The sequence below is a fragment of the Crocodylus siamensis genome, chromosome 4, assembly GCF_052110815.1.
Source record: "Crocodylus siamensis isolate JL-2025a chromosome 4, ASM5211081v1, whole genome shotgun sequence".
Lineage (NCBI taxonomy): Eukaryota > Metazoa > Chordata > Crocodylia > Crocodylidae > Crocodylus > Crocodylus siamensis.
In genome coordinates this window covers 35,380,940-35,407,490 of record NC_143398.1, presented here as the reverse complement: position 1 = coordinate 35,407,490, position 26,551 = coordinate 35,380,940, and the positions used below count along the sequence as shown (strand labels likewise).

The following is a 26,551-nucleotide window of genomic DNA, read 5'->3' as shown; positions in this document are numbered from 1 at the left end:
CTGGCCCTCATTGAACTTCCTCCATTTTCTTTGAACAGTTGAGCCTGGTCAAGGTTATGAGCAAACTTGTTTCTCAAGTATTATCTCTTCACCCTGGCTTTTGGCTACTTTCTTCAGGATTACAGTAACTTGTTCTGATTTGTCCATGTGCTCGGAGGACTGTTTTGAAATTCTCTGAACTTTGACAGGCTCAGAGATCTGCCAATGCACTTTGCTTGAGGGGTGTATACCTTTTTTGCACTCCCAAGATTTACTTGTTCTGAGATTCATTTTCTGAGAGCTCTGTGGATGTCTTTCTGTGCTATTGTTACAGTTTGAAAATTATTGAGATTTGCGTATTTTTCAGTAAATAGAGGGAGGTATCCTGATGTTCATTGACTTGGTTAGCATATTCTTTTCTCACTACCTCTGTATATGAAAACCTCTTAAAATAGGGTCATCTGTCTTCTTATTCTTATTGGAAGGAAGTTTAAGTAAAGCCATGTTCTTGATGAATATCACACTTGTGAAGGTTATATTCTGTACTTTCACCTTCTTATGTAAATAATTTTCTTTTTTGACAAAGAGCGACTGAATCGAAATGAAGCCTCTATTTTAGTCTTGCCCCTTGTGAAACTTGTTTTAAGTATTTAGTGTTACTACGTGGAACATTTGTATAGTTTGCTCTGTCTCTGGACACTGCTGCAAGGATGGCATATTTATTTAAAAGCTTTGTTTCCTTTCAGTAAGATTTAATGGCTTTTTCACTGTCTTCCAGGTTCTCATATTAACTAATATCATGCTGGGTATTTATCTCTTTGGATCCTAATTATTTTCTTATCCTCACCATGGAATGGAATTCAATTAAATGATCATTTTGGAACGCAGAAAGACAATTACATTTCAAGTAATTATTTTGGATCATGTTGGAGACACCAGCCATCCTTAAAACAAAAACAAAAAACTTGAACACTGTTGGAGGAAGTCTTTGACATATATGAACCTATGCTCTTCATTCAATGTATTTCCCCATCTCCGTAAGTTATAAAGTTGTACATGTTACAATATATGTGACACAAATTGGTCGCAATTTTTTTTACTAGTCCCCAGAGTGCTTACTCACAGATCATGCTCTTTTGAGGACTGATTGGTTAAGAATATTCCATCTTCACTCTCTCCCCAACCAATCTAATCTTCCTTTTATACAGAAATTTGAAATAATGCATAAAATAGGTACTATACCCAGTTTTTGTGCATTTATGTTTTTATAAAACAGACACTCTATAAAACCTGTATTGTTAAAGGAAGAATCTGGCTGAGAGTTTCTGACTCTCTGGGTATCCAGTATAATTGCATAAGTCAGGTCTTGGTAGCCAGTAGTTCATAATACATACTAAAATATAAAAAACTAACATTTTTATATAAGCCGTGATGCACTTTTATAAAGCTGTATTGGACGCCTCTGTTTGGCGATTCAAAATATTTGAAAACACATCTCATTCTTTAGCTGTACAGGTATCAAGGTTTAATAGAACACATTATCCTGTTCTTGAATATGTTTATGTGTATACCAAGCTGTGCATAAGATGGCTTGAATTATGTTGAAAGTTTAAATGAGTTCCGCTAGTTTGATGTTGTTTTATTGTCAGCAGAATCTCAAAATGAGTACAGCCTTAAATGTACAACTTCTTCACATTTTTGTTTGTGTTTTGTATTTTCTTAGAATGTATTGTACCTCAGACTCCCATTTTTTGCTTTCAGATTCCCTATGTTTACTCTGTCATTCTGCATTTTGTCTCCTCCCACTTTACTGAATTTGTAGATAGATGAAGTTAACCTACTTGGCTTCATCCCAAGCCACGGTGAACATTTATTTGCAGCATAAAGAATAATTTTTATTTTACACATACTTAAAAACTTTTGGTCCTGACTTACCAGCATTGAAGAAAAACCAGCATTGATGAATAACTAACAGATGAATCTTAAATGTGTTATTTCTTTAAGGTTCCTTTTTTAATTGCTTACCTCAAGAAAGATTTACCATAAACTAGAAAAGGAGTAGGAATTAACCCCTGCAGCTAAAATCAATTACTCTTTTCATTTAGTAAGTTTCTTTGTTCCAGCTGTCTGCCTGATTTTTTTTTTTTTTTTTAATTCCACCTGAAAATGAGCCTTTTCAAGATAAGGTTTAGCGCAAGGGCAGGAAGAAAAAACTAAATTTTCCCATAATGAAAAAAAAATTGCAGCCTACTCTGAATAGTTCTTTCACTGATGCAGGTACATTTTGGAAGCTGTAGTGTTGAATGGAAAATGCCACCTTGAATTATGACTTTTGCCATTGCAAAGAGAGTGCTGAGCACACACAGCAGATATTTTGGAGATTATGCAGGTCTATAATATGTATAGTAAGATGAGGCTAAAATGATTCCCAAAGATTTGCCTGTAGTAGCTGTTCACGGGATTCTAGCTAGCTCCCTGTTCATGAGATAGGGAGCTGCTTCAGTGGCTTGTCCAACAGTTCTGATTACAGAATTTTATTTTATTTTTTCAAGTTGGCATTTTACTAGATTGTGCACACTCTCGTGCTCACTTCCTGTCTCTTTCAAGAAGAGATAATATTTTATTATCCAGTTACAAATTTAGTTTGACTGATACTAAATTTTCAACTAGGTAAACTGTGAGATCGTTCTGTTAACAAGATTTTTGATGTCTTTTCATTTTTTTAAAGATGCCTGTTTTTTTAATTTGTCATTTAGTATTGAATGGTAAGGGAAATCAGCTCAGTCAACATGGCCTATTATTCTGTGTTGTTCCCAACCCTCTCACCCCCATACTTCCATAAACAAGGTCAGTTAGATTGAGAGTCTGGGGACTTAAACTGTCCATATTTCTTAGAAAAAGTAGGTTATTTCATTGCATTCTATCATGAATATTTAGCAGGGTTACTGTGAACAGATTTTGAAGAAGAAATTAGTTTTATTCCGTTTTTACAGAAGAGTGAAGAGAAGTAGATAGAGTCTTCCTAATGAGTGCTCTTGGAATTTCCACAGTTTCCTTTTGTTATTCTCAGATGTTATTTTATAACTAAACTCCAGATGCATTTTGAATCCTGTCCCAGGTTGGGCCTCTGTCTGCTACATGCTGCAGCCTTAATGACATTTGCTATAGGTGCAGTGCCTACTGTCTTGCCTTCAGTCAGGAATTAAAGGTTCAAGATAAAATGATAAAGTGATTTTAAAATAAAACATAAAGATTGTGGTAGGACTTGGGTTTCTTTTGTTCTTGGTTGTTGGTAAAGCATGGGTCTGTCTGCTAGACCATGTCTTTGCCGTTTGTGTTGATGAAGTAGGTGATGATACCTACTCTGAGTTTCCTTGTCCTGGGAAGATGCTGTAAATAAGAACATACAACTCCAGCCATAGATGAAACAGATGTCTCGTGGGTCAAATGTTTTATTTAAGACGCATTGCATGGTAGCTTGTTACACTCCTTTAACCTTACAAGGGTGTTTAAGCAAGCTTGCAATTACCAATCTTCAAATGGTCTCAGACCCCAATCTGCTAAAACAACTTTAGAAACAGTTCTGTCCTCTTAAAACATACTTGATTTCAGCATCATCTAAATCTGAGTTAATCTGTCGAAGCACCTGTACTGTCTGGCTGAGAATAAACATGATAAAGGAAGGTTATTGTTTGGTAATGAACTTACTGCTAACAACTTCAAGATGTTGATTGTTCTCCTATTAGATATAGAGAGAATGGTATTTTGTGATTGGGTCAGATCTAGTGGAGAATTGCAGAAGACTACATTAGAAACTTCTGAATGTGAACAATCATAGAAAAATTAAAAAAAAAAAATTCTTTCTAGACTTACTTATTTTGCACAATCTATCTTTAAAACGTATAGAAAGAAAACCATAAAGATACTTTCACAACTTCAGCTAAGTACCTGCTTTTTCTTTTAAAAAAATAAATTAATAATACTTGCAAAGTGTTCAAGAGTAGTACTGAAAAGAGCTCACATGAGACCCCATATCATAGTTTAGTATAAAATTCAGTAGGTCACTAGGGGAACAAGACTTAATTCATAATCTCCTTTGTGCTGATTTAAGACAAGATTGTCCAGTTTCTAAGCAGCTAAGGGACAAACACGTTGCAGGTTGTATCATGGGAGTGGCGGGGGGTCACCAACTGTGGGCTGCACTAGAGTGAGCCACAGGAGCCCTGGCCATACATTATGCAGATACCCCCTTCCTTCCTCATGGGCATTTCCACCCTATCACTGCACCTGCACCATGTGCCTGCTCCCCCACTGCTGTACCATGTGCTTATACAGGCTCTTCCCTGCACCACTGCATGCCTACACTGCCCTAGGCACTCTCTCAGCTTGGGCCATGGTCCAAGATGGTCCTTTTTAAATGGTTTTTATGTGCTCAATAAAGCTACAGGTAACTCAGCATGTTAGAAAATTAGGGTTGGAAGGGACCTCAGGAGGTCATCTAGTCCAGCCCCTTGCTTAAAGCAGGACCATCCGCAACTGTATCATCTCAGCAAAGGCTTTGTCTAGCTGGATCTTAAAAACCTCCAAGGATGGAGATTCTTTCAGCCTCTTTGGGTAACCTGTTCCAGTGTTTCACTACCCTCGTAGTGAGAGTTTTTCCTAATATCTAACCTATACTTCTCTTGCTGAAACTTGTGACCATTGGTCTTTGTTCTGTCATCTGTCACCACTGAAAACAGTCTAACTTCATCCTCGTTGGAGAACTGTCCTTCAGGTAGTTGAAAGCTGCTATTAAATCTGTCCTTAGTCTTCTCTTCTCTAGACGAAATAAGCCCAGTACCCTCAGCTTCTCCCCAGAAGTCATGTGCCCCACCCATCCTCCTAACCATTTTCATTGCCCTCCACTAGACTCCCTCCAACTTGTCCACATCCTTTCTGTAGTGAGGGGCCCAAAACTGGACACAGTATTCCAGATGTGGCTTTACCAGTGCCAAGTAGGGGGGAAGAATCAATTCCCTCAACCTGCTGCCAACACTCTTTCTAATGCAACCCAGTATGCTGTTAGCCTTCTTTGCAACAAGACCATGTGTGGGCTCAGTGTTCATTTTATTGTCCACTGTAACCCCCAGGTCCTTTTCTGCAGGGCCGCTGCTTAGCCAGCCTGTACCACTTCATGGGATTGTTCCGTCTTAAGTGTAGGACTTTTCACTTTTCCTTATCAAACATCAGTCAGTATTTTCACTCTTGTACGTTCTATAGACGTTCTTTCTTGTGCTTGCTGCTGTATGATTTTGTCATTCATATTGCTAGGGGTTTTTTTGTTTACATGCAAAAAAAATTATCAAATTAGGAAACTAAATATGACGTGGGACTTACCTTTGGAAAGGACACTCCTGGTTTGCTTTATATAGTGGATACAACATCTTTTTTCAGTGTTAAAAGTGCATGCAGAAGTCATTTTGTAATTTAGTAAAAACCTAAAGATCATCATCTTGTGTATGTCAACAAAAAAAAAGGGTTTCTCACAAGTCCTACATCAGGTTAAAATTATATAATAATATAAATACCCAATGCCTGGAGCACCCAACTGTGAGCTAGTTCCTTTATATAAAGTTGTCCTATTTCTGTTGGCACTCCTCTTGTGTCTGCCTGAGTTGGGTTTAGTTTAAAGAAATGAAGTTTTAAAAATCTTTCTTCTTCACAGGAGTCCTTCCAGAAGTCCACACCTTAATCGAATAAAGAAATGGTCTTTAAACATAGACAAATGAAGATTCTTAACAAGAAATATGTACAGTGTGAATAAGCAGATGAAGGCAAGGTTTTTGTAGTGGCCCAGTTGTAAAATTCTCAGATTGGTGGCTTGAACACTCTAAATGTTAATTGCTGCTTTTTCATTTCTGCATCTCTGAAACAAAGCACACAAGGTGTGAAGGCAGGCAGAAAAAAGACACGGCAGGGAATAATTTGAGTTAGTCTTAAATAAGTTGAGTTAGTCTTAAATAAGTCTTCATTCTCATTGCATGAGATTATTCTGAACTAGGTTTTAGTGTCTAATACATTGACTGAAATCAGTAGAAGTCTCCAGCAGGTATTGGTTTAGGGCCCTTGGAGAATCACTACCTCTCATTACATTGGGCATTAAAAAAGCTATTTCCAGTATACCTTGTGATTTGCAGAGTCTGTAATATATTACAATTTACTTATATAAATGAGCTATTGACTTTTATAAGCCTGCAAGCTTTGACTAGGTTCTGTCTATGCACTCAAGATTAAGTATCCAACATAATATTAAAAGTATTATGTATGGGGAATATTTTTGAAGTGCCATTAGGCATTTTCTCTCATGTAATCTTCATTTTACTCCTTTTATCTGAAAGTTACTTCCTGTTTCTTAACAACTGGACTACCTACATTTTGCCAAATTTTTAAATATAAATTACTATATTGAAATTCAAGGGATTTTTTTCTTTTTTGCATCTCAAAGCTACTCAACAGGTGCAGAACAGTAATTATGTAAATGAATTTATTGAATTCATGTCATTATAGAAACACAGTAAAATTTACTATTTCGTTAATGTATATTTCTGTTATATTACAGGTCTATCCAACGGTTTTGGAGATGGAAGTAGAGAGAGAGAGTTAGATGATGCTCCAGGAAGAAAAGTTGAACCTCGTCGCCGCTGTGCATCAGAATCTAGTATATCATCTAGTAACAGCCTTTTATGTAATTCAAGGTAAAAATACGGATTTTTGAGTTAAAATAAAATTTATCTTGAATTGGAGCAACAAATATATGTTGCGTTTAAAAAATAAATGTCAAAGTTAAAATGTTCCTCTTTAGGTTGAGGTGAATGTGGCTGTTCATGTCCCTTGGGACTCACTATTTTGCGGGGGTTGTAGTTAGGAAACTGCCACTGTCTCAACTGATTTATATTTGAGTTACTTTTATAACTGTAGGCTAGAATCTTTCTGTAATGAATTTGCAGTGAGTTCACGCCATTCCATAAAATACATTAGGCCATGACCATAATAACTAACAAGTTCTGGAGATGTTTACTCTCATATATAGGTACTTCTTGTTGGAGTCTTTTATTAGAGATTACTAAATTAGAATAAACAAATGGCAGGCATTTGGGCAGTACTACCACTTGTGGACTTTTGTCTTAGAACAAGGGTAGGGTGGGTGCACATTTGATTCCAGTTAACTGCTTGTTCAGAATTTTCCAAATTTGTTCACAGTAGGGCTGATTACCCACAAATACAATTCAATATGTTGGGGAGACTCAACGCCTGAGAGATATGTACAGGCATTCAAGTAAGTGCAGGAGAAAGGGGATCTTCCTGGTAGGAATTGATCTAATTTTCTTGTACAATAATTTCTTTGAATGTCTGTGTGCTTTTTTTGTGCTGAGAGGGGGTCTTCTCCCAGCCCCAAAGTAATACCTGTCTGGCCATAGTTGCTATGGTAGACAAGTATTTTTCTTGCTATAGCCCTGTAAGTTAAACTACTTATTTTTATGCTATTTTAGTGTAGCATAAAAATAACGTTGTATTGAATCCTTTGATGTGTAATATTTTGAGGAAGCAATTCAGAATAATTTTCACTCAGATCTTTTGAATCTTAAAAATGAGAATGCAAGTGGACAAAATTATTGATGAGAAATCTTTTCTATTTTCCTATACAGGAAATTCACAAAGGGACTTGGGCTCCCTAAGATCTGGAATTAAGTTGGGGTGGGCAATTATTTTGACTGGAGTCTCTCCCCTTGCAAAGGAAATACATCTTTTGGGAGGGGGGAGTAGGGTTTGCTTGTATATTGTGTGTGGTTGAGGGGTGTGTAGATCTTGGGGGTGTGGGATTTTGGTATGTGTAGGTATGGTGGGGTGGGGTGTGTGGGGATGGTGCAGGTGGGGTGTATTGGTGAGATGTATGGTAGATGTGTGGGAATTGGATGTGTGTGAGGATATGATGGGGGTGGGATATGAGAGCGTGTGGGTGCATGTGGAGTGGGTGTGTGTATGTGGAGTGGGAGATGTGGAATTTATGGCAAGTGTGGGATGTGTACGTGGATATGGTGGGGGTGGGCGGGTGTGCGTGGGTATGGTGGAGGTGAGTATGGTGTGCGTATCTTGGGGGCTTCCTCCCCCTCCCCCCCCAACACCTTCCCTGTCTGCTCTTTGTGACATGGCTGAGCCCAGTCCCTCTGCAAGCTGGGGGGAAGGGGATCCTGGCTCCCAGCATGCTGCAAAGGATGTTAAAGCAGCTGCTGCTGGCAAGCTGCCGGAGAAACCCCTGTGAGAGGATGGGGGCACAGGGAGCCAAGCCTGGCTTTGCCCCACACCTGCCTGGCGGAGCTGCATCTGAGCTTGTACTGGCTCCTGCTGCCACTTCATGCCGCATACTTGCCTGGCAGGGCTGCACGAAGTACATGGTGGTTCCTGCTGCTGCTCCTGCCCCACCTTCCTGTCCTGTGCCTGCCTAGCAGGTTTGCACTGGCTCCTGCTGCTGTTCCCACCACACCTGCCTATCCCGTGAGCACCTGGGCTCCTTCATGCCCCCCCTCCACCCACATGCTCTGCTGCCCAGCCATGCACGAGCAGGACCAAAGTGAGCTGCAGGCAGAGCCCACCACATTCTTCTCAAGGCTGCAGCTTCTCCCTCCCTCCCTGCTGCCTGAAGCACTGCATCAGGGACAGAAGGAAGAGCTGCTGGAGCCAGGGGGAGTCCAGCAGTTCCTTGGGCAGTAGCAGTAGCAGCTGTGCCCGGAAGCTGTGCCTGTTGGACGGTGCTGGCGCCCTCTGGTGGGGTAGGCTGGGAGCACAGCAGGTGCTGTCCCATGCAAGAGCAGGCAGGACTTGGCTTCATGCTGAGCACAGCAGGACAAGTGCCTGCAGGGTTGGATACAGTTAACTTGTGGGTACTTTCCTGTGGGCCAGAACCAAACAGCTAGCAAGCCGGATCCAGCCCACAGGCCATATTTTCCCCATCCGTGAGTTAGGTTCTGTCCTGCTTGCTGACTTCTGGCCCTGGGACTCTTGCATCCCTTTCCTTATAGCATGTCAGCTTCAACAAGAGAGATAAAGATTGCCCTTAGACTAGGCTATCTTCTAGCCTGGCAGTTAGAGTTGTGTCCCAGGAGGTAAAAGATGGGAGCTAGAGAGAAGGATGGCCTTAGTCTCACATCTTCTTCTTCCTGGGTTATTGCTCTGAGTGAGCATTCTTACTGTTAAGCTGCCACGTAGAAAGTGAAGAGCATCTTTGTGTTTCTGAATAAAAATAGCCAAACACTAAAATCAGTGTTTTCTGTGTGTTAGGTGCAGTCTTACCTGACCTGCCAGATCAGGCTTTTTCAGGGATTAGTTGTAGGGACATCTGGTTTTTAAATCCCAGACAACCCTCGGTGCCTAGAAGTGGTGGTGACTATGGATGTGTGCAGCAGCTGAACTTTAGCTTTTAGTAAAAGGAGTGGGAAGGAGTGTATTTTGAGGGAAGGCAGGGGTGGGAGGAGGAGCAGATGGTATTTCTGTTTGTTTTTCACCAGAAAACCTAAACTTTCGATTTTAGGTGCCTCTCGGTTAGATATGGTTTCCATGAATTATTCTTAATAAATGTTTTTTATGGGTCTCACCAGAAATTCCTGTCTACAGAAGATAGGTTAATATAGAGTAGAAATATAGAGTAGAAATAATGGAAAAGAAAATTCTGTTTTCTTTTAGCCCAGGACTGTCCAACTGGTGGCCCATGAATGGTTAAATTGCATCCCCTGTCCCCTTACCCCACTGCTGCTTCTGCCATTGCTCTTTCTGAAACAGAAGTCTTCCCTTTTCTATCCGAACCCAGGAGTGGTGCACCACAGCATGGTGCAGGAAGCAAGAGAATGAAGCCTGGGCCATGCAGGCACATGGTGGAGACAGAAGATGCCTATGTGGGCATAGGCAGCAGTGGGAGTGTGGGGAGTACCCATGCTGTGTGGCATCCAGGGGGCCCATGGCATGTCCTGGTGCAACCTGTGTGGTGTATATTCCTTTTTCCTTTCCCCAACACAGCTGCAGCCCAGAGGGCATTTGGGCCCTAGCCACAAATAAGTGGGACAGGCCTGTGTTAGCTTATAAGTACAAGTTGAGTCAGTTTGTAGTTTTCTGTGAAATGTATTTAAATTAAAAACTTGACTTTTAAGCAGCTTCTTAAATTCATGTTCACTATTTTGATGGGGAGCACTCTAGCTTTAGTGTTAATAATATTTTAATATTAAAATCTCTACAGTTTTAGTTTGCCAAAGTGTGGTAAAGGTAAACCAGCACTTATACGAAGACACACCTTGGAAGACCGAAGTGAATTGATATCGTGCATTGAAAACGGGAACTACGCAAAAGCAGCAAGGATTGCAGCTGGTAATTACAGTGCATATACTATTAAAATATAATTTAAATTTTTAATTTTGCCAGCTGGTGCAAATCCATATTAATAGATCTTGTGCTCAGTCCACATATGATTTCCCTATTGAAATCGATGGGAGCATTTCTTAGGTGGGGATATAAAAATTTAGTCCTTTCAACTAATTTTGCTTTTGAAATGGTCATCAGTAGTAATTTAAATTCTGAATAAGGAATGACAAATAAGTTGTATCTTTGTAGTAAATAAGGTAATTTGGTCTAGAATATCCATTGCAACTTTGCTGGCTGGCATTTTAAGTGTCAATGTGTAAATGAAGAGTTCTGTTTCTTTTGGTAGGCTTATTCTTACATAAACTTGTATTGTAAAAGCCAGATAAATAAGGATGAGTGGACAGAATTTTGACAAAAGAAATGGAGCATTACTTAGAGCTTCTGATTATTTGACTGGAATGCTTGAAGCAGAATGGTATTTCGTGGTGGTTGTAATTCCATAGTCTGGGTTCAGAGTTCTACAGAATAAAATAATAGATTGCTAAATCCAGATTTGGAGATAGTTATTTAAAAAAAAAAAAACACCCACCCCATTGTCAGCTTGCCTGTCATCCCTTGTTTCCATCTCTGCTTTTAGGTTTCTTTTCACAAGCTTTTAGATTTTTTTTTCACAAGTCTCCTTGCCTTGTTCTGCCTCATCTCAGCTCCTGTCCTGATGCTAGATTGGCTTTCATCTGTAATCCTCTCCCTTGCTTCTTGTTTCAGTCTCTTTGCCTAATCAACCCCAGCTCTCCTTTACATTCCACTACCGTGTAAGATCTGCTTGCTTTCTCCAACTGGTTGTTTGTCTCGGTCTCCTCCTCCAGGAAGTTTCAGTCACAGTGTCCTTGTAGTCCTAGCAGACTGCTCTTTCTTTTCCTTATCCTGTGACCTTGAATTGAATGGCTTCCTTTCCCATGCTGGTTTAGTGTCAATAGGCAAGTCATTACCAGCAATGGAGACAGAGGCTTGTTTTTTGATTTAGTGTCTGGTTAAAGTTTCTATTAAGTGTGTGCCCCCATGATGACTGTTTCCCCAGAAACAAACAATGTGGCTAAATTTCAAGAGATTTTAACAAGGATAGGAAGCAAAGTCACAGTACTGCTCCATTGCTAGCTAGCATCAAGCAAAACCAAGGAAGTGATTCTGCCTCTTTACTCAGCATTGGTGAGACTGCAGATGGAGGTCTGGGTGCTGCACTTCAGCAAGGACATGGAAAAGCTTGAGAGAGTCCAGAGAAGAGCCACCCATATTATCAGAGACTTGCAAGGCAAGCCATATGAGGAAAAGCTGAGGGACTTGGGTCTCTTCAGCCTAAAAAAGACAAGGCTGAGAGGGGACTTGGTAGCAGCTTACTGCTTTATAGGGGGAATACATCAAGTGCTCAGAGAAAAACTGTTCACCCAGGCACCTTTGGGGAAAACCAGGAATAATGGCCCCAAGCTCCTGGAAGACCATTTCAGGGTTAACACTAGGAAAAACTTCTTCACAGTTAAGAGTGTCCAGACTGAAATAAGCTCCCTCTAGAGGTGGTGCAATCACCTACCCTGGAAATCTTCAAGAGGAGACTGGACAGTCACCTTGCTGAGGTCACCTGACCCCAGTTTTCTTTCCTGCCTGGTGCAGGGTGGGGGCTAGACCCAGTGCTCTTGCGAGGTCCCTTCCAGGCTTACAATATATGAATCTATCTATGATAAATTTCACTTGCCTCTCTGAGGTATCTTAAACTTTTCAAAGGGGAGGGGACAGCTGTAGCTTGACCTGTGTCCTGGTGAGTAAAGGGGTCAGGGAGAACTCTGATTTTTCCATGATAAAAAACTCGAAATCAAATGCCAAAATTTATAGGTATTTAGAATTTATTTTATTATAGTGATTGAGGCACTGGTAGGCTTCCAAATTGCTTTAAAATTATAAATATATCAATAAAACTATTCAACATATAGATATATCTACATATAGATATATCTGTATAGAGACAGATGGATAGATCTATATCTATCTCTATAGATAGATATATTAGTAACATTTCATTTTAATCATGAAAAAGTGCAGGTTGGGGGGGTGTTAATCAGTGAATTTGTAGTTTTTAAACAGTGAAAGCAGAAACCTTGGTCATACAGGCCACGGACTCTTACAGAAATTTTACAAACATCAGAAGTAGAGTTTGAATGCTTCAGTACTAAGCTATACATATATTTTCAGTTCATTAAATTTTTCATGACTGTTTTCATTAAAATTGTCTGATCATCTTTTAGATTTTTCTAGCCAGGTAGTGAAATGTCCCATGACTGCATTTCTCTTTGTTTTGGAGGTAATTACTGACCATGGATATTTGTATAGCAACCCCATCACCAAGGTCCTTAAGCGCCTATTAAAAGGAATCTTTCCTGTTGGTCACATGTCTGAGAGAAGCCTTGCCACAAGACAGAGGGAATAAAAACCACCCAGTCTGCTTTAAACCATCATTTCGTTTTATTTTACATTTTATTTTACATTTTACTTTGTACCTGAGAGAAGTAGAAGGTTTTCTTAAACAGTTTTCCTAAACACTTAATTTTTAAGTGCTCCTTAGAAAAGATACTGTTCTGTTCTTTCCATAGGTTGATTAGGCTTAGTTTTGTAAAACTTTGCCCAATTTTGGCTATGCATAGACATAACCACTTTAAAGGAGCAAGAGGTTTCAGCATGGGATTTTGTATCGGCTATTAGATGCAACTCTTACATCTTCGTGTTTTGGTAGTTGTGCAGCAAATCTAAATTGTTGTAATTTAATCCTGAATAAAACAGTTAAAGTAGCAACAGTTTTGCTACATTTTGTATTGCTGTAGGAGCATGCAGTTGTAATTGTTGCATTATAACAACTTATATTAATATCAGCTGATACCAGTGCTATTGTTGCATCTCTCTATATTGTAAGTATATGAACATATATTTGATCCTAAATACTTTCACTATCTTGTTCCTTTTACAGAATAATCAAGTTTTAGAGATTCTTATCTAGAGAAATTAGTTTCCATCATGTGGAAACAATTATTCTGTTTTAGATTTTTCCCAAATTATTTGCTTAAATTGACACATTTTTAAAACACTTTTCTATTTTCTTCTCTCCTTAACCAAGGTCTTTAAAGGCAAGGCTTGGTATTACCATATCCTTAATCTGTGTCTGTTGTGCTTAAAGTATATTATGACTGTAATGAATATATGTCTGCAAACTTTTTGTGTTTTCCCCTAAAAACTGAATAAAAAGTAGTGTGAAAAAGGAAATGGGTTTAGATTTTCTCCCAGGACTGAACAGCTCAATACTAAACAGTAGAACCAGGACACGTATCAGTTCTACCCTATTGTCTTAATATAGCCTTATTAATTTAAATACATGAACCAGAGCCATTGGAGAGACTTTAAAACTCCTGAAAAAAAATAGCAGTGATTATTTTTTCTGATTCCATATAACTAATAAATCCTATTTAATGAATCCTAGGTTCCTTTAGCTTTAAAGCATCTCCTTTTGGCATCTTGACAATGATGCAGTAGTAATTAAGGCTCCTGACAGACATTAATATGATTGCGTAATGGCATACCAGAAGGCATGAGTTTTGGGATTGGTTATAAAATTCTTCCCACATAATTCCTCACAATAGCTAGATTGCTGGGGCATGCAGGTAAGGATCAGGAGTTCCCCAGTCTCCAACTGTCTGCACTGTGACATCATCTGCAAGTGCGGGACTCTTACAGATGATTACACAGCTGACAGGCTCACCCTGGCATGGGGACAGTTAAAGCCTTACACTGCAGGACAGGTCCTGGAGAGTCCAGGATTACCTGCTGCCTGATTTTTGCCATTGAACAGGATGTTGCTTTGTCTTGGATCCTGAGGGTGCCCCCTGCCCAATATCAACTATCAGGTGATCTTTGGCATCAGAACAGGGTGGAGCCCTGGGTCTAGCACCAATGTAACATGTTCAGCTTAAAACTGGATACAATCCATCATCTATGTGGCTGGCTTGCATTTTATCCTGCACTTCCCTGAACGCATAGCATGTTCCAATTTATCAGGAGATTGACAATTAGTGTAGTTAAGTTTCTGTGTAAATAGTGTGATTTTCTTTGGAAACACTAAGTGCGTATACTTCTAAAAACAAATGTAATGGATTTAAATGCCTGTTTTTAAAATTTTCCCAAAAGTATTACAGAAAATTTGCCACTTTTCTGATGCTGAAATTATAAATCATTATATAATTACTCATTGCCAAAACCTGCCTGGAAATTTTATTATTCAGAAAATACTGTAAAATCCAGAAGGACTGTATATTTTCTTGATCTTGGGAGGGAGAAACATTGTGCTTTCAGTATAGAAGCATCACCTTTTTTCAAATAGGAAAGAAAGCTTCTATCAATGGTGGTCCTAAACAGCTAAAAATAGGTCACTTCAGTCTTACAAGTCTTTTGGCTTTAATGCTGGAGATTCCCCTCTTCACAATATGTATCAGAACCATGTAGCTGCTAAGAGTCGTCATTCCCCTCTGGTTTCCGTCAGTCCCATTCCACTCTCTTATAGAAGAAATTAGATTGACAGTATTTTACAGGAGTTGCTTCTCCCATCACTCTTTGATCTATAAGTCTCCTTCATCCCTATAGACATTCATGATCTTCATATTCTTGGTAGTCTCTGACTTTCTCATGCCCTTCAGTCTCTTTCCCTTTCTTTCCACTAAAGTGGGGGACAGGGAAGCAGGAGGGGAGCTAAGGAAGCAAATGGAGGTGGTAACTTTCAGCCTGTTTTCATTGTGCTGCCTCTTGAGGAGGAAGATGTTTTACAGTAGTTCTTAACAACATCACTACAGGATGCAGGAAAGTAGAGACATTTGCCATAGGAGAAAATGCAAGGACTTAAAGAGATTGATGGAGGAAGAGAAATTCTAATTAAAATTCAGATGACAGGCTAAGAAAAGCAGAGAGGACCTGTTCTCTAGTCTCCTCTTGCATGTAAAATGTCTTAAGTTATCAAATGTCAGCCAAGCTTCTCTTTTGGAAAGTACCCAAAGTATGAAGATGTGACTATGGAAACAATAAACCCCTTAACTTGTGTCACGCAAAGCAAAGGTTTGGCAGAAGATTTCAGAAGTAACTAATAATTTGGGTGCCTTAAACTCTATGGGAGCTGTTTTCATCAGAAGTATTACAATGTGTTGATCATTAGGCCTGTGTGAAGCAGCTAGTAGTCGCTTCAGTTTCAGATTCGGCCGATATAGGGGACAGTGATTCGAATCACTGTCCTGAGTTGATTTGGCCAAATCTGATTTGGAGATTCAGACATGACCAAATTGGCCAATTCTCCAAATCAAATAGGTCCCATCCCTGTCCGCTGTCCCAGCCCCATCAATGACTGCCCCACCCAGCCCCAGAGTCTTGGCTCTTAAAAAAAAAAAAAAAAAATTAAAAAGAAAAAAAAGCCCTGCACTCACCATTTCCTGCCAGGTGGGAAGCGATCCCCATTGCCCCATGCTGCATGGGGGGGGGGAGAGGGGGGCTATGCCATGAGCCCCCAAAAGTCCCAATGGCCACTGCAGCATCTGGTGAGTGTGGGGCTTCTTTTTTTTTTTTTAAGAGCCAGGTTCTGGGGCAGGGCAGCCATTGACATAGCTGGGAGAGCAGGCAGGGGTTGCGGGGCTGGGGGAGGAGACAGGGGATGGGGCCTGGTGGGGGGTCCCCCATGATCCCTTTCCTCATCCTACCCCACCCCCTACTTACCAGCACGGAGTCTGGGTTCAGCTCCCTGTGGTGGCAAGTGGGAACTGCCCATATCTCTGAAGCTCTCCGAATCAATTCGGAGAGCTTCGAATGGATTTGGACCCTTTTATTGGTCTCCTGATTTGATTCGGATTCTGAGATTTGGCCACAAAATCTGGCCAAATCTCCTCCGAATCGAATGAGCACCCGAAGCTTTGCACAGCTTTATTGAGCACACATCTGAAAATGAAGCAGTTTAAGATAGTTAGGCACCTTTAATCACTAGATACCTTTTCTTATTTTGGCCTTTCTTGTTTTGCTTGGGTTAATCCATTTCTTAAGTACTAGCCTACTGCAGAGGTAGTATGCATGTGTTTACCTTATGTGTTTTTTTGGTTTTAAATCCGTGGATGAAAGGGCTATGTGTATTTAAACTATCACAAAGATTCTATCACCTTTAGGCTAACAAAATGAACACCACAGAAATAACCCAAGTTTGTTTTGATGGTTCCCTACAACTTTAACTTTAACTATGATTTTTTTCTTAGAAGTTGGACATAGCAGTATGTGGATTTCAACTGATGCTGCAACATCTGTGCTTGAGCCACTAAAAGTAGTGTGGGCCAAATGCAGTGGGTATCCCTCCTACCCAGCGCTGGTGAGTATGCAGCTTACCACCTATGTTTCTGCAACTACTTGTATTAACATTACCTGTTAGTACAGGGGCAGGCAATTATTTTGGGTGGAGGACCGCTTACTGAGTTTTGGCAGGCCATCAAGGGCCATATGACAGGCAGCCAGGGGCAGATGCATATTCATTTTCTAAATTTTTTAGGAGCCCCGCAGGCCTGATAGAATGGCCTGGTGGGCCGCATCTGGCCCGCCTGCCACATTTTGCCCACCCTGTGTTAGTAGGTATATGCTGGGAATATGGGACACCTATACGTATACATTGAGGCTGCTCTAACATACTATAATTACAGTACATGGTAATTACCGTGCTCCAGCTGACTTGAGTGTCACGTGGTTTAGAGTCCCTGCACTCAAAAAATGGCAGTGGGGACACTTTAACTAAAGCTTGTTTGAGCTTTAATTAAATTCCCCCCCCCCCCCAAGCCATTTTTCAGCATGGGGACACTAACACACGTGATGCTTCAGGCACTTTAATTAAAGTGGCTGTCAAAGCCACTCTAATTAAAGCACCGCTCCCACACACACCTACCCCCCCGGAGCATGTGTATAAACACCCACGGTAACTAAATCTTTGGATTCAGTGCAGGAAGGTAGTTTGCCCTCAGCCTCCAAGTGCAGCATTATATCACATTGGGGACAGTAGCCTTTTTGCTTTTGAAGCTCTTGATCATTATTGAAGCAAGATACTAGATTTGAAGAGAAATATGCTGAGCTGACATCACATTAGCCCAGGGATGGGCAAAGTCTGGCCTGTAGGCTGGATGCTGTCAGCCAAGGATTCCATTTCCCAGCTGCCCTTGCCTGCGTGGCTTGGGCTGGTCTCCATGGAGACCCCAGCTGGAAAGCTTAGGCTGGGGTTGCCATGGAGACCAGCCTCAGCGGGGCTGGCAGTGCTCATGGCAGAGCAGTGCAGGGGGCTGCTCCGGAGTTGCTGGGAATTTGGGATGGGGGCAGCTTATTCTGCAGCCAGGGCAGAGCCATGATCTGTAAGGCTGTGCCCTGGCACACTCTGGGCAGGAGCGCGCAAACAGGATCGTGGCTCTGCCCTGGCTCCTTGCAATGGTGACAGCCTGGTCCCATGTCAAGGCAGAGCAATGATCCCCTGCTTGTGCCCCCTGCCCAGAGCGTGCAGGCTACAGGTCATGACTCTGCCCTAGTTCCAGAGCAAGCTGCCCCCACCCAAGTTCCGGGCAGCTCCGGAGCAGCTCCCTGTGCTGCTCTGCCATATGCACTGCTGGCATGGCTGAGGCTGCTTTCCATGGCAACCCCAGCCTGAGCTTCCCTGCACAGAAGCATCTGGCATCTCCACAGAGACTGGCCCAAGCCATGAGGGCAGGGGCTTCTGGGAAATGGAGTCTGGCTACTGGCCAGATCAGCCATTTTGCCCACCTCTGCATTAGCCTGTGGTCAACATTTTCAAAAGCATCCAGTAGTTTGGGGTCAGTTTCTAGGTACCTAACCTAAGATACCTTTTAAATAGCCTGATTTTCTAGAAAGTGCTGAAGAGCCACACTTTGAAGATCAGGCCTTTTTTTAGATGCATCAAGTCGGATAAAATTTTGATCTCCCCCAGTATTACTGGTTGCCATTTTTTTTAAATCTTGTGCTTGCTTTCTTTTATATGTCAAGTATAGTTCAAAGTAGTGATTTAAGGGCTTGTTGACATGCAGAATTACACTGGTTAAACATAACATGTAATTTTAATTCAATTTACATAAGAGGTGCAGGAGGCTGCGTGGGTGGATCATACTTGTTTTAAGCCAGGCCTATTTCAGTTTGGTTGAAGTTAATTAGAAATATATTTAAGCAACCTAGTTTAATTAAATTTAAAAGCTTATGTGTAGCATGCTTATTTATGTTATGCCATTTGACTGGCAGTATATTGCCAGTTAACTACATCAGTAAAAAAAAAGAAAAAAAAAAGCCTATTCTTTTTAATCTGTATTCATCATTTTAAGAATAATTTTCTTCCATTTTGTAGATTATTGATCCTAAAATGCCTCGTGTTGCTGGTCATCACAATGGTGTTACAATACCAGTGCCACCTTTAGATGTATTGAAAATTGGAGAACAAATGCAGACCAAATCAGATGAGAAGCTCTTCTTAGTTTTGTTTTTTGACAACAAAAGAAGTTGGTATGTAAAATTATTTACTTAGAATATATACAACATCTAGTTTAATTGGATGACTTATAATCCAAAGCAATGATTCATATTTTAGTTTTTTGAGAGAGTTGAAACACCGTTTCTATCCTTCTATCCATTTATTCAACCTTTAATGTCCTGAATTGTTTCTGAAACCAAATTTTGCTGAAATAAACTTTTTTTATTGCCAGTTACTTATGAACGACTGTCTTTTAATACTGGTTTGGTGTAAGACAGTTTGTTTTTATATTTACTTCATAACATTATTTTGGTGATTTTATAAAGTTTGTTTTCCAGGGAAAAAAGGTAAAAAAAAAAAAAAAAAAAAGTGAGTTGTGTTTTCTTCATCAGTTTTCATCTGCAAATGTTGACATCCTGTAGTACAATTTCCACCCCCTCATTCCCCCATTGGTTCTACTGTCTTTTGTGCTAAACAATTATACATCTCTGACATAATTGAGTTTCAAAGCTGGTAGTGGTGCACTCATGCATCAGTTCCATATCGGATCTGCACCAATATAAGGAAAATTGACTTTATCAGCCTTTTTTTTGACTGATGTGGCCAATAATGCCATCCAATAAATGCCCGGTGCATGCATGCAGCCACAGCACAGCATGCAGGCACCAGGAGTGCAGCTGGAGAGCAGCTGGTCTGGCTGGTAAGTCTGTTGTGAGTGAAGGGGAGTGGAGGTGGCACATTGACGGTGGTGAGGGAGGGATTGGGGCTGGGGCATGGGCAAGGGCAGGCTCTGTACAGCCAGGGCAGAATGGGAGATGGAGCCACGAATTACTTGTCTGGGCGGGGGGCGTGGAAGAACTCCTGCCACTGCATGCACCCCAGGGGAAGGCATGGGGGGTGTGTGCCCCCGGATCTGCTCACGGGGCAAAGGCAGGCCGGGGCCAGGGTGGTGCCAGATTCTTCCCGGCAGGGGTGTTGGGCCAGCTGTGCTCAGGATAGGCAGCGGAGGTGCTGGGAGGGTGGCTGCAGCATCCACCATAGACCCCTCCCAATGCCGTCACCACCCACCCTGAGCACAGCCCTAGCCTAGCCCCCACCTAATGGGAAGAGCTCGGTGCCACCCAGACCCTAGCCTGCAGTGCAAGCCTCCACCCTTGTCTCGCATGCAGGTTTGAGGGCAAACACCTCCCATGGCTCCCAGGGTGTGCGCAGCGATGGAAGCTGCATGCACCCCTGCTCCCCCCCACCCCTGATGAACCGCTTACGGCTCCATCCCCTGGCTGTGCGTCATCCGCCCCAGCCGTACTCCCTCCCTCACCCCGGGAGCCTCAATCTGCCCCTTCCCTCCCCTCTTCTTCCACAACAGATTTACCAGCCAGACACTGGTAAATAAATCCATGCTGCCTGGCTACGTATCGGAATCAGATTGGTATCAGCTGATATGGCTCATTAATAATCAGCCATCAGTATCTGCCCAAAAATTCTCTATCGTGCACCCTTAAAAGCTACCATTTCAACCTCCTTTTTTTTTTTGCCATCTTCTACTCATTCCTGTCTCTACTTTTTCTCTATACGCAGCATCTTCCAGTTTTGCTTACTTGTTTGTTTGCAAGATGAGATTGACACAGTGCAATATGATCTTCCTTTTCCCTTAGTTTAGCTGCCCTTTCTGTTCTCTTTGACTGTTCCTATCATATAAAGAAGCTTCTTATCTTCTTTCCTGTCTCCTTGCCTCAGTGATTCTTTACTTTCAGTAGGGTCTCTCTCTCTCCTCTGATTCACTCTTTCTTTTATGATACAGTGTGTATTTTCTCCTTTGAGTAATTGTTCATATGCATATTCTCACTTGTGGGTATGCTTAGCCCTTGAGACTCTAAGCAGAAACCTTTTGCTTTAGTAGTACCTGTGGAGAAGTATACGTTAGCTTGGGTTGGGAACCCCCGGCACATATGCCACAGTGTAGCATGCAAAGGACTTTTGCTTGGCACGTGCGCCTTGGGGCAGATGGGAGAAGGGCTGGGACTGTGCTACCACAACAAGGATCGGGCCACTCACAGCTTCTCCACCGTCCATCTGGAAGCGTGTATACACTTTCAGCCAAGAAAGAAGGAAATACTGTCCATCACTGAATCCTGTTCTCTGGCACTATCCTTTGACCCAGGCTTTTTGTGTCTGAGTATGATTCATTCCATTTGGATCTCTTCCCATTCCATCTCGTGGCCTGGATGCTGGATGGCAGTTATGGCAAGTGAAGAACATAGATGTTCATCACCTGTCAAGAACATCCTCAGCCATAGTAGGAATTACTTTACCAGACAGACTTACCTGCCAGCTTAGGTTTTCCAACTGGTGACACTCCAAGCACCTTCCTTCAGCTGATTTTTCTTGATTCAGAACATTTTGGACTACCTGTTAGGCCAGTTAGTTGTAAAACTCACCTGTGAGCAAAATCAGGGTTCTTCTTGCAGCCGCTTTGGTACATTGTCACATACTTTTATGTCCAGTAAATCTGAGATTTTTCATAGTAGGGAGTAATGGTGTTTCTTGTCTGCGTCAGATGTATAACAAAACCTATCTTTCATGGCTTTAATGCACCCATTTCTTGAGCCTCTGGTGACCTTTTGATTGCTGCACCTCTCCAGGTAGGTGGCATCTTTTGGTAACAATCACTTTCACAAGAAGGATTGGTGAGGTCCAGGCCTTCGTAGAGGGGTCCGCCCATGCTAACTTTTTTTTTCCTTGACAAGATTATTCCCTAAGGTGATCACTGAGTTTCACTTAACCAGAAGATTTTCCCCCAAAACCACATACCTGCCATCTGAGTCTTTGCTACACATGCTGGCAGTTAAGGAGACATTGGCCTATTACTGCATAGGAGTAAGCCCCTCCGTAAGTCTGCATGGGTTCTTGTAACTATAGTCAAGGAATGTAAACGTACATTTACATGCATAACTGATTATCAGGTTGTGTGAAATTTTGCTATCAGACAGCCAAACAGAGAGACTCTTCACTATCTAAAGCTCAGTTCATACCTTTGCAATCATTATGCTTTTGTGGAGTACTGTAAAGTAGATGACACATTCAGCACACCTCTAAGTGCTTCTCACCTAGAGACCCACTTCCAGATATGTGACAGGCACTACTTTTGAGTTACTTACAAGTAAAAATGCATATGTGGACAATTACTTGAATGGTAAATTACTAGTAACTGGAATTCTTTTGAAGCACACTTAATCTTAGCCTACAAGAGGGCAAGAAGTGATTGTTCACATACCCAGAACTGAGATTGCATGTGGACAAAGTATCTTGGAAAAACTCTGCTTACTTGTAAATAACTCCCCTTTGTGCGTTCCATCTTAATTTAAAAACCACTTGATTTTTCAGATACCACTTTGCTATGCTATCTTCTTTGTTACTGTTGAATGTGATGCATAAAAATGCTGCTCTCTATCCTCTGCCTTGGAAACATGCTTGCCAGTGCCATTTTCCTAGCCAAAGCTCAGAACAAATACTCCATTGTTAGTGATCCTTGATCCTTCAGGAACTTTCTTACAACTGATTGTTCTTCTTTAAATGTAGTGGTATGGCTTGGCTTCCCTTTCTAACTGTTCATTTTGTATGTCCTTCAGAGGACTCCCTTGATTCCCTTCCCCAGCAACCTTTGGTGATTCTACAGGGCCCTGTCCTCCATCCTTTGTATTCCTCCTCTGTAACTTATATGTGGGTAATCTCACTTGCAGACACACAAGGACAAGATACTATCTCCATGCTTAAGACTATCAAAGATATACCAGACAGTCTAGGCCAAATTTTGTTTCTCTTTACACACCCAAGCCACGTAAGTTCTTCAGCTACATAAATTGTACTTTCACCATTTTTATGCATGGTTTTCAATTCTATTACCCATGAAGTATGGACACACAAATGACTATGAAGCTACATGTGCAGTAGGCTGCACACTGGATGGGCAGTTACACAGCTATTTATGTGTGCATCCAAAAAACAGGAGAGTCCTATACCTGAGCAGGGTAAGGTACTCATGGGATCAGGGGAACAGCCAACACAGGGAGATGCAAGAGGCCAGAAAGATGAGAACAAAGTTGACCATGTGTGGCTCAGTGAAGTGGATGCAGAGCTCTAGAGGGGGCAAGAAAGACCCTGGGTCTAGACACTTTTTTCCCAGTAGTTTGGAAACTTCTTCACTGCTTTCTATCCATTTTGTATAATGAACATTATGGTTAAGATACTTGGGTACTGGGGAAAATGATTTGGGTTATGCCTGACTTGTGACTGGATGAGCACTGTGCTGAGAAGTGAAATGCAGAGAGTTTCAAACCCCTTCTGGGTATGGTCAGTGGAGGCACTAGAACCTGGGTCTTCTACTTCCTAGGCATGTACCCTAACCATTCAACTATGGGCTAAAGCATGGGAAGTTTCATTATAATAGTCCTGTACATGCTACCGCACTTCAAGAAGGGTGTTGACAGACTTGAGATGGTCCAGAGGAGGGCCACTCAAATGGTTAGGGCCTTACAGGACAAGCCCTATGAGGAGAGACTGAGACCTCTTCAGCCTCCACAAGAAAAGGTTGAGAGCTGATCTTGTGGCTGCCTACAAATTCATTAGGGGGGCTTAGCAAGGAATCGGAGATGCTCTGTTCACTAGGGTGCCTCTTGGGGTAACAGGATCAACGGTCACAAACTGGCAGAGAACAGATTTAAGCTAGACATCAGGAAGAACTTCTTCACAGTAAGGGTGGCCAGAATTTGGAATGGGCATCCAGGGGAAGTGATGCTCTCCCTTAGGTTGGGGGTCTTTAAGAGAAGGCTGGATAGGCATCTGGCTGGGGTCATCTGACCCCAGCACTCTTTCCTGCCCAGGCAGGGGTCAGACTCCATGATCCGTTGAGGTCCCTTCTGACACTAGCATCTATGAATCTGAACCACTGACTCCCATATTTGCCATCGGTTACATTCCTGGGGTGCCTGTTGGATTTGAAAGTTTTCCTTGTTCAATTCAAAAGTTTTGATATTACCTGGCATTTCAAACCCCTCTTCAAAAACATGTGATAGAAATTTTTTTTAAACTGTATAATCCTTATAAACATTTGCAGTGTGTCGTAAGAAAGAGCTATTGTAATATGTTAGGACGGGGTTTTCAACCTTTTTGGATTAGTATACCCCTGGCGGCTGGACGTGAAGTGGAAAGCAGGGAGTGGTGTTTTGCTGAATGTGGAGTGGTGGCCACCTCTTTGTACAAACTTCCCCTGCCCCCCACATCCAGCTGAGTGGGTGGTACCTGTGCGGCAGCGTGGGATGGTGCATGATGGTTTTCCATCCCTGCCTGCACAATACTCCCTAGGGTCTTCTCAAGTACCCCTTGGGGTACACATACCCCCAGTTGACAACCCTGTGTTAGGATGATCCTCTTGTTCTCTGTTTTATTTAACCTATTATTTATTTTATCATGTTTTGTAGGCAGTGGCTTCCAAAATCCAAAATGGTTCCCCTTGGGATTGATGAGACCATAGACAAGTTAAAAATGATGGAAGGTCGTAACTCAAGCATTCGTAAAGCAGTAAGAATTGCTTTTGATCGTGCTATGAATCATCTGAGTAGAGTACGTGGAGAACCAGTCAGCGACTTCAGTGATATTGACTAACAAAGATGCTACCAAGGCATGCTACAGACTTGAACTTTGCTTAATTAACCTCTTTGTCTAAAAGAATGTATTGAAAATATAACCCCTTAATCATTGATTCAGTGGCTGAGTACTGCAAACTTGAAAGAGTTGAGCAGTTCTTCTAAATCACCATTGCCATATTGATTAATGATTTTATCATTGTGTTGTAGTTTGGAGGGTTTTCCACTAAACCTGTTAATGTCTTGTTCATAGTGTTCATATTTTGTACATATATGTATATTCAACACTTAACTTATTCTGATTTTTAGGAGTAGCTGTTTAATTCCTTTTTTTTTTTAAATTACTGGGGAGGGAGTAGGTTTTCATTTCCATGGTTTTACATTAAACAAAACATAGTTACCTAAGCACTCTCTTCCAGCTTACAGTGCTTAGTGAATTTTAAAGTATAATATCAAAAATGACATCAAATATATGTTTGCCTAAATCATATATATAATATGGTGCTGCTTGTATCATTTTTCCTTAATTTGTAGCTTCTGAAAAGACTTCTGAATGTTTAATTTTGTGTAAATCATTGCTCTTTGCACAAAGTACCACTTATTTAAGATTGATGTAAATTTACAATTAAAAATGTGTATTTTAAAAAAGAAAATAACATTATTTTGGAGGGTACTTTGTGAGAAAGACATCAAGAGTAAAATTATGCTATGTACATCACCTGCAAATCACCAAAAACACTCCATTGTGCCCAAATAGGTTGTGGGTTTTTCTTTTTTTCTATTTTCCCTTTTCTGGTTTGTTTTGTTCTTTTAAATTTTTGGTTACTTTGTTTTAAACAAATCTGGCTTAAAGCCATAGAGCACATTTTTTTTCCAAATCACATCCCACCTATCTCCCATAGATTTTATTTTGTTCATATATGTGCCTCCCTATATTTTATTTATTGTAGAAAATGTACTAATTTTGCTTTATAATGAAAAAAAATTGACAAAGTATATTATTATGCATTTTTATACAGGCACATGAGAAGACAACCTGCTTGGGAGAAAAGTGTATTGGAAATTGTATAAAATGATTTGATGGCTTGTGTGTAATTTTGATTTTTTGTAACTTGTAATCTTTTGTTTCCAATAAGGGGATATGTAACTTTTAATTTAGAACACTTTGGTAGCAATAGAAACTTTGGATACATTTTTGTATGGTACATGTGATGTATATAGAATTAGTACTTTATTTTTATTTTTAAGAAGTAAAGCATTATGTTTGGGCAGGGGGAAGAAAGAGGGTGGGTTTCCAGAACTGCAATTTTTATATTAAAAAAAATAAAGTCAAGATATTGATTGTTGTAGCTACTTTATTCCTACATTCACTGAAATACTGAATTTGTAACAATGAAAATGGCAAGGTATGTTTGCAATGTGATTTATAATGCCTCCATTATTTATAAATGCACTGTGTTGAACTTTTTTGCAGTGATATCCTAAATACTGTACCAAGTTATATAATATGAAACACCAAATAATGCATATAAATGCACGAAGTATTTATGCCCAGCTTTTTTATAATGGATTAGCAAATACAGCAAAACCAATACTTTAAACATTTTTTTTAATTTCATTGAATAGCATTCTTCATTGTAAACCTGCTTGAATCTTTATTTTAAAGGGACAGTCAATTACTTTCTAAATAGTTTTTAATGTTTTTATTCTCTATTGTTTGTAATACCCCCTTAGAAGCTTGAAATAAAATTTCTTTCTCAACTGATAGTTTTGTCCTGAATTTGGCCCCTGCAATTCTGCTATAGTGCCCCTTTTCCCAGTCCTGCATTGAATTGTTTAGGGAGCTACTAGATCAAAAACCTAATTGCTTTCTTGTTGCAGCATATGGGGTGGAAATATAATCTTACGCTAAGAGCAACACATTGGGTATTCCAGTTATACTCTTATGGTATATGGGGCTTCACTAACAAAAACCATGTTA

The 26,551-nt window shown here is 40.8% G+C and overlaps 1 protein-coding gene across 5 annotated transcripts in view; it reads left to right on the top strand.

The window, feature by feature from the left end:
• The window catches only part of BRD1 (bromodomain containing 1), a 112,501-nt gene extending 86,172 nt beyond the window's left edge, over positions 1–26,329 (top strand). For 4 of the 5 annotated variants that reach the window (XM_090042109.1, XM_090042110.1, XM_090042108.1 and 1 more), the window contains 5 exons: positions 6,578–6,713; positions 10,244–10,371; positions 16,680–16,789; positions 18,806–18,960; positions 24,406–26,329. In XM_090042109.1, coding sequence (XP_089898235.1) covers positions 6,578–6,713; positions 10,244–10,371; positions 16,680–16,789; positions 18,806–18,960; positions 24,406–24,589 — 713 coding nt within the window. In that variant the 3' untranslated portion in view covers positions 24,590–26,329. Of the gene's footprint in view, positions 1–757; positions 963–6,577; positions 6,714–10,243; positions 10,372–16,679; positions 16,790–18,805; positions 18,961–24,405 lie in introns of those variants that run through there. The other variant, XM_090042111.1, reaches the window with a different exon arrangement.
• Positions 26,330–26,551: the final 222 nt, after the last annotated feature.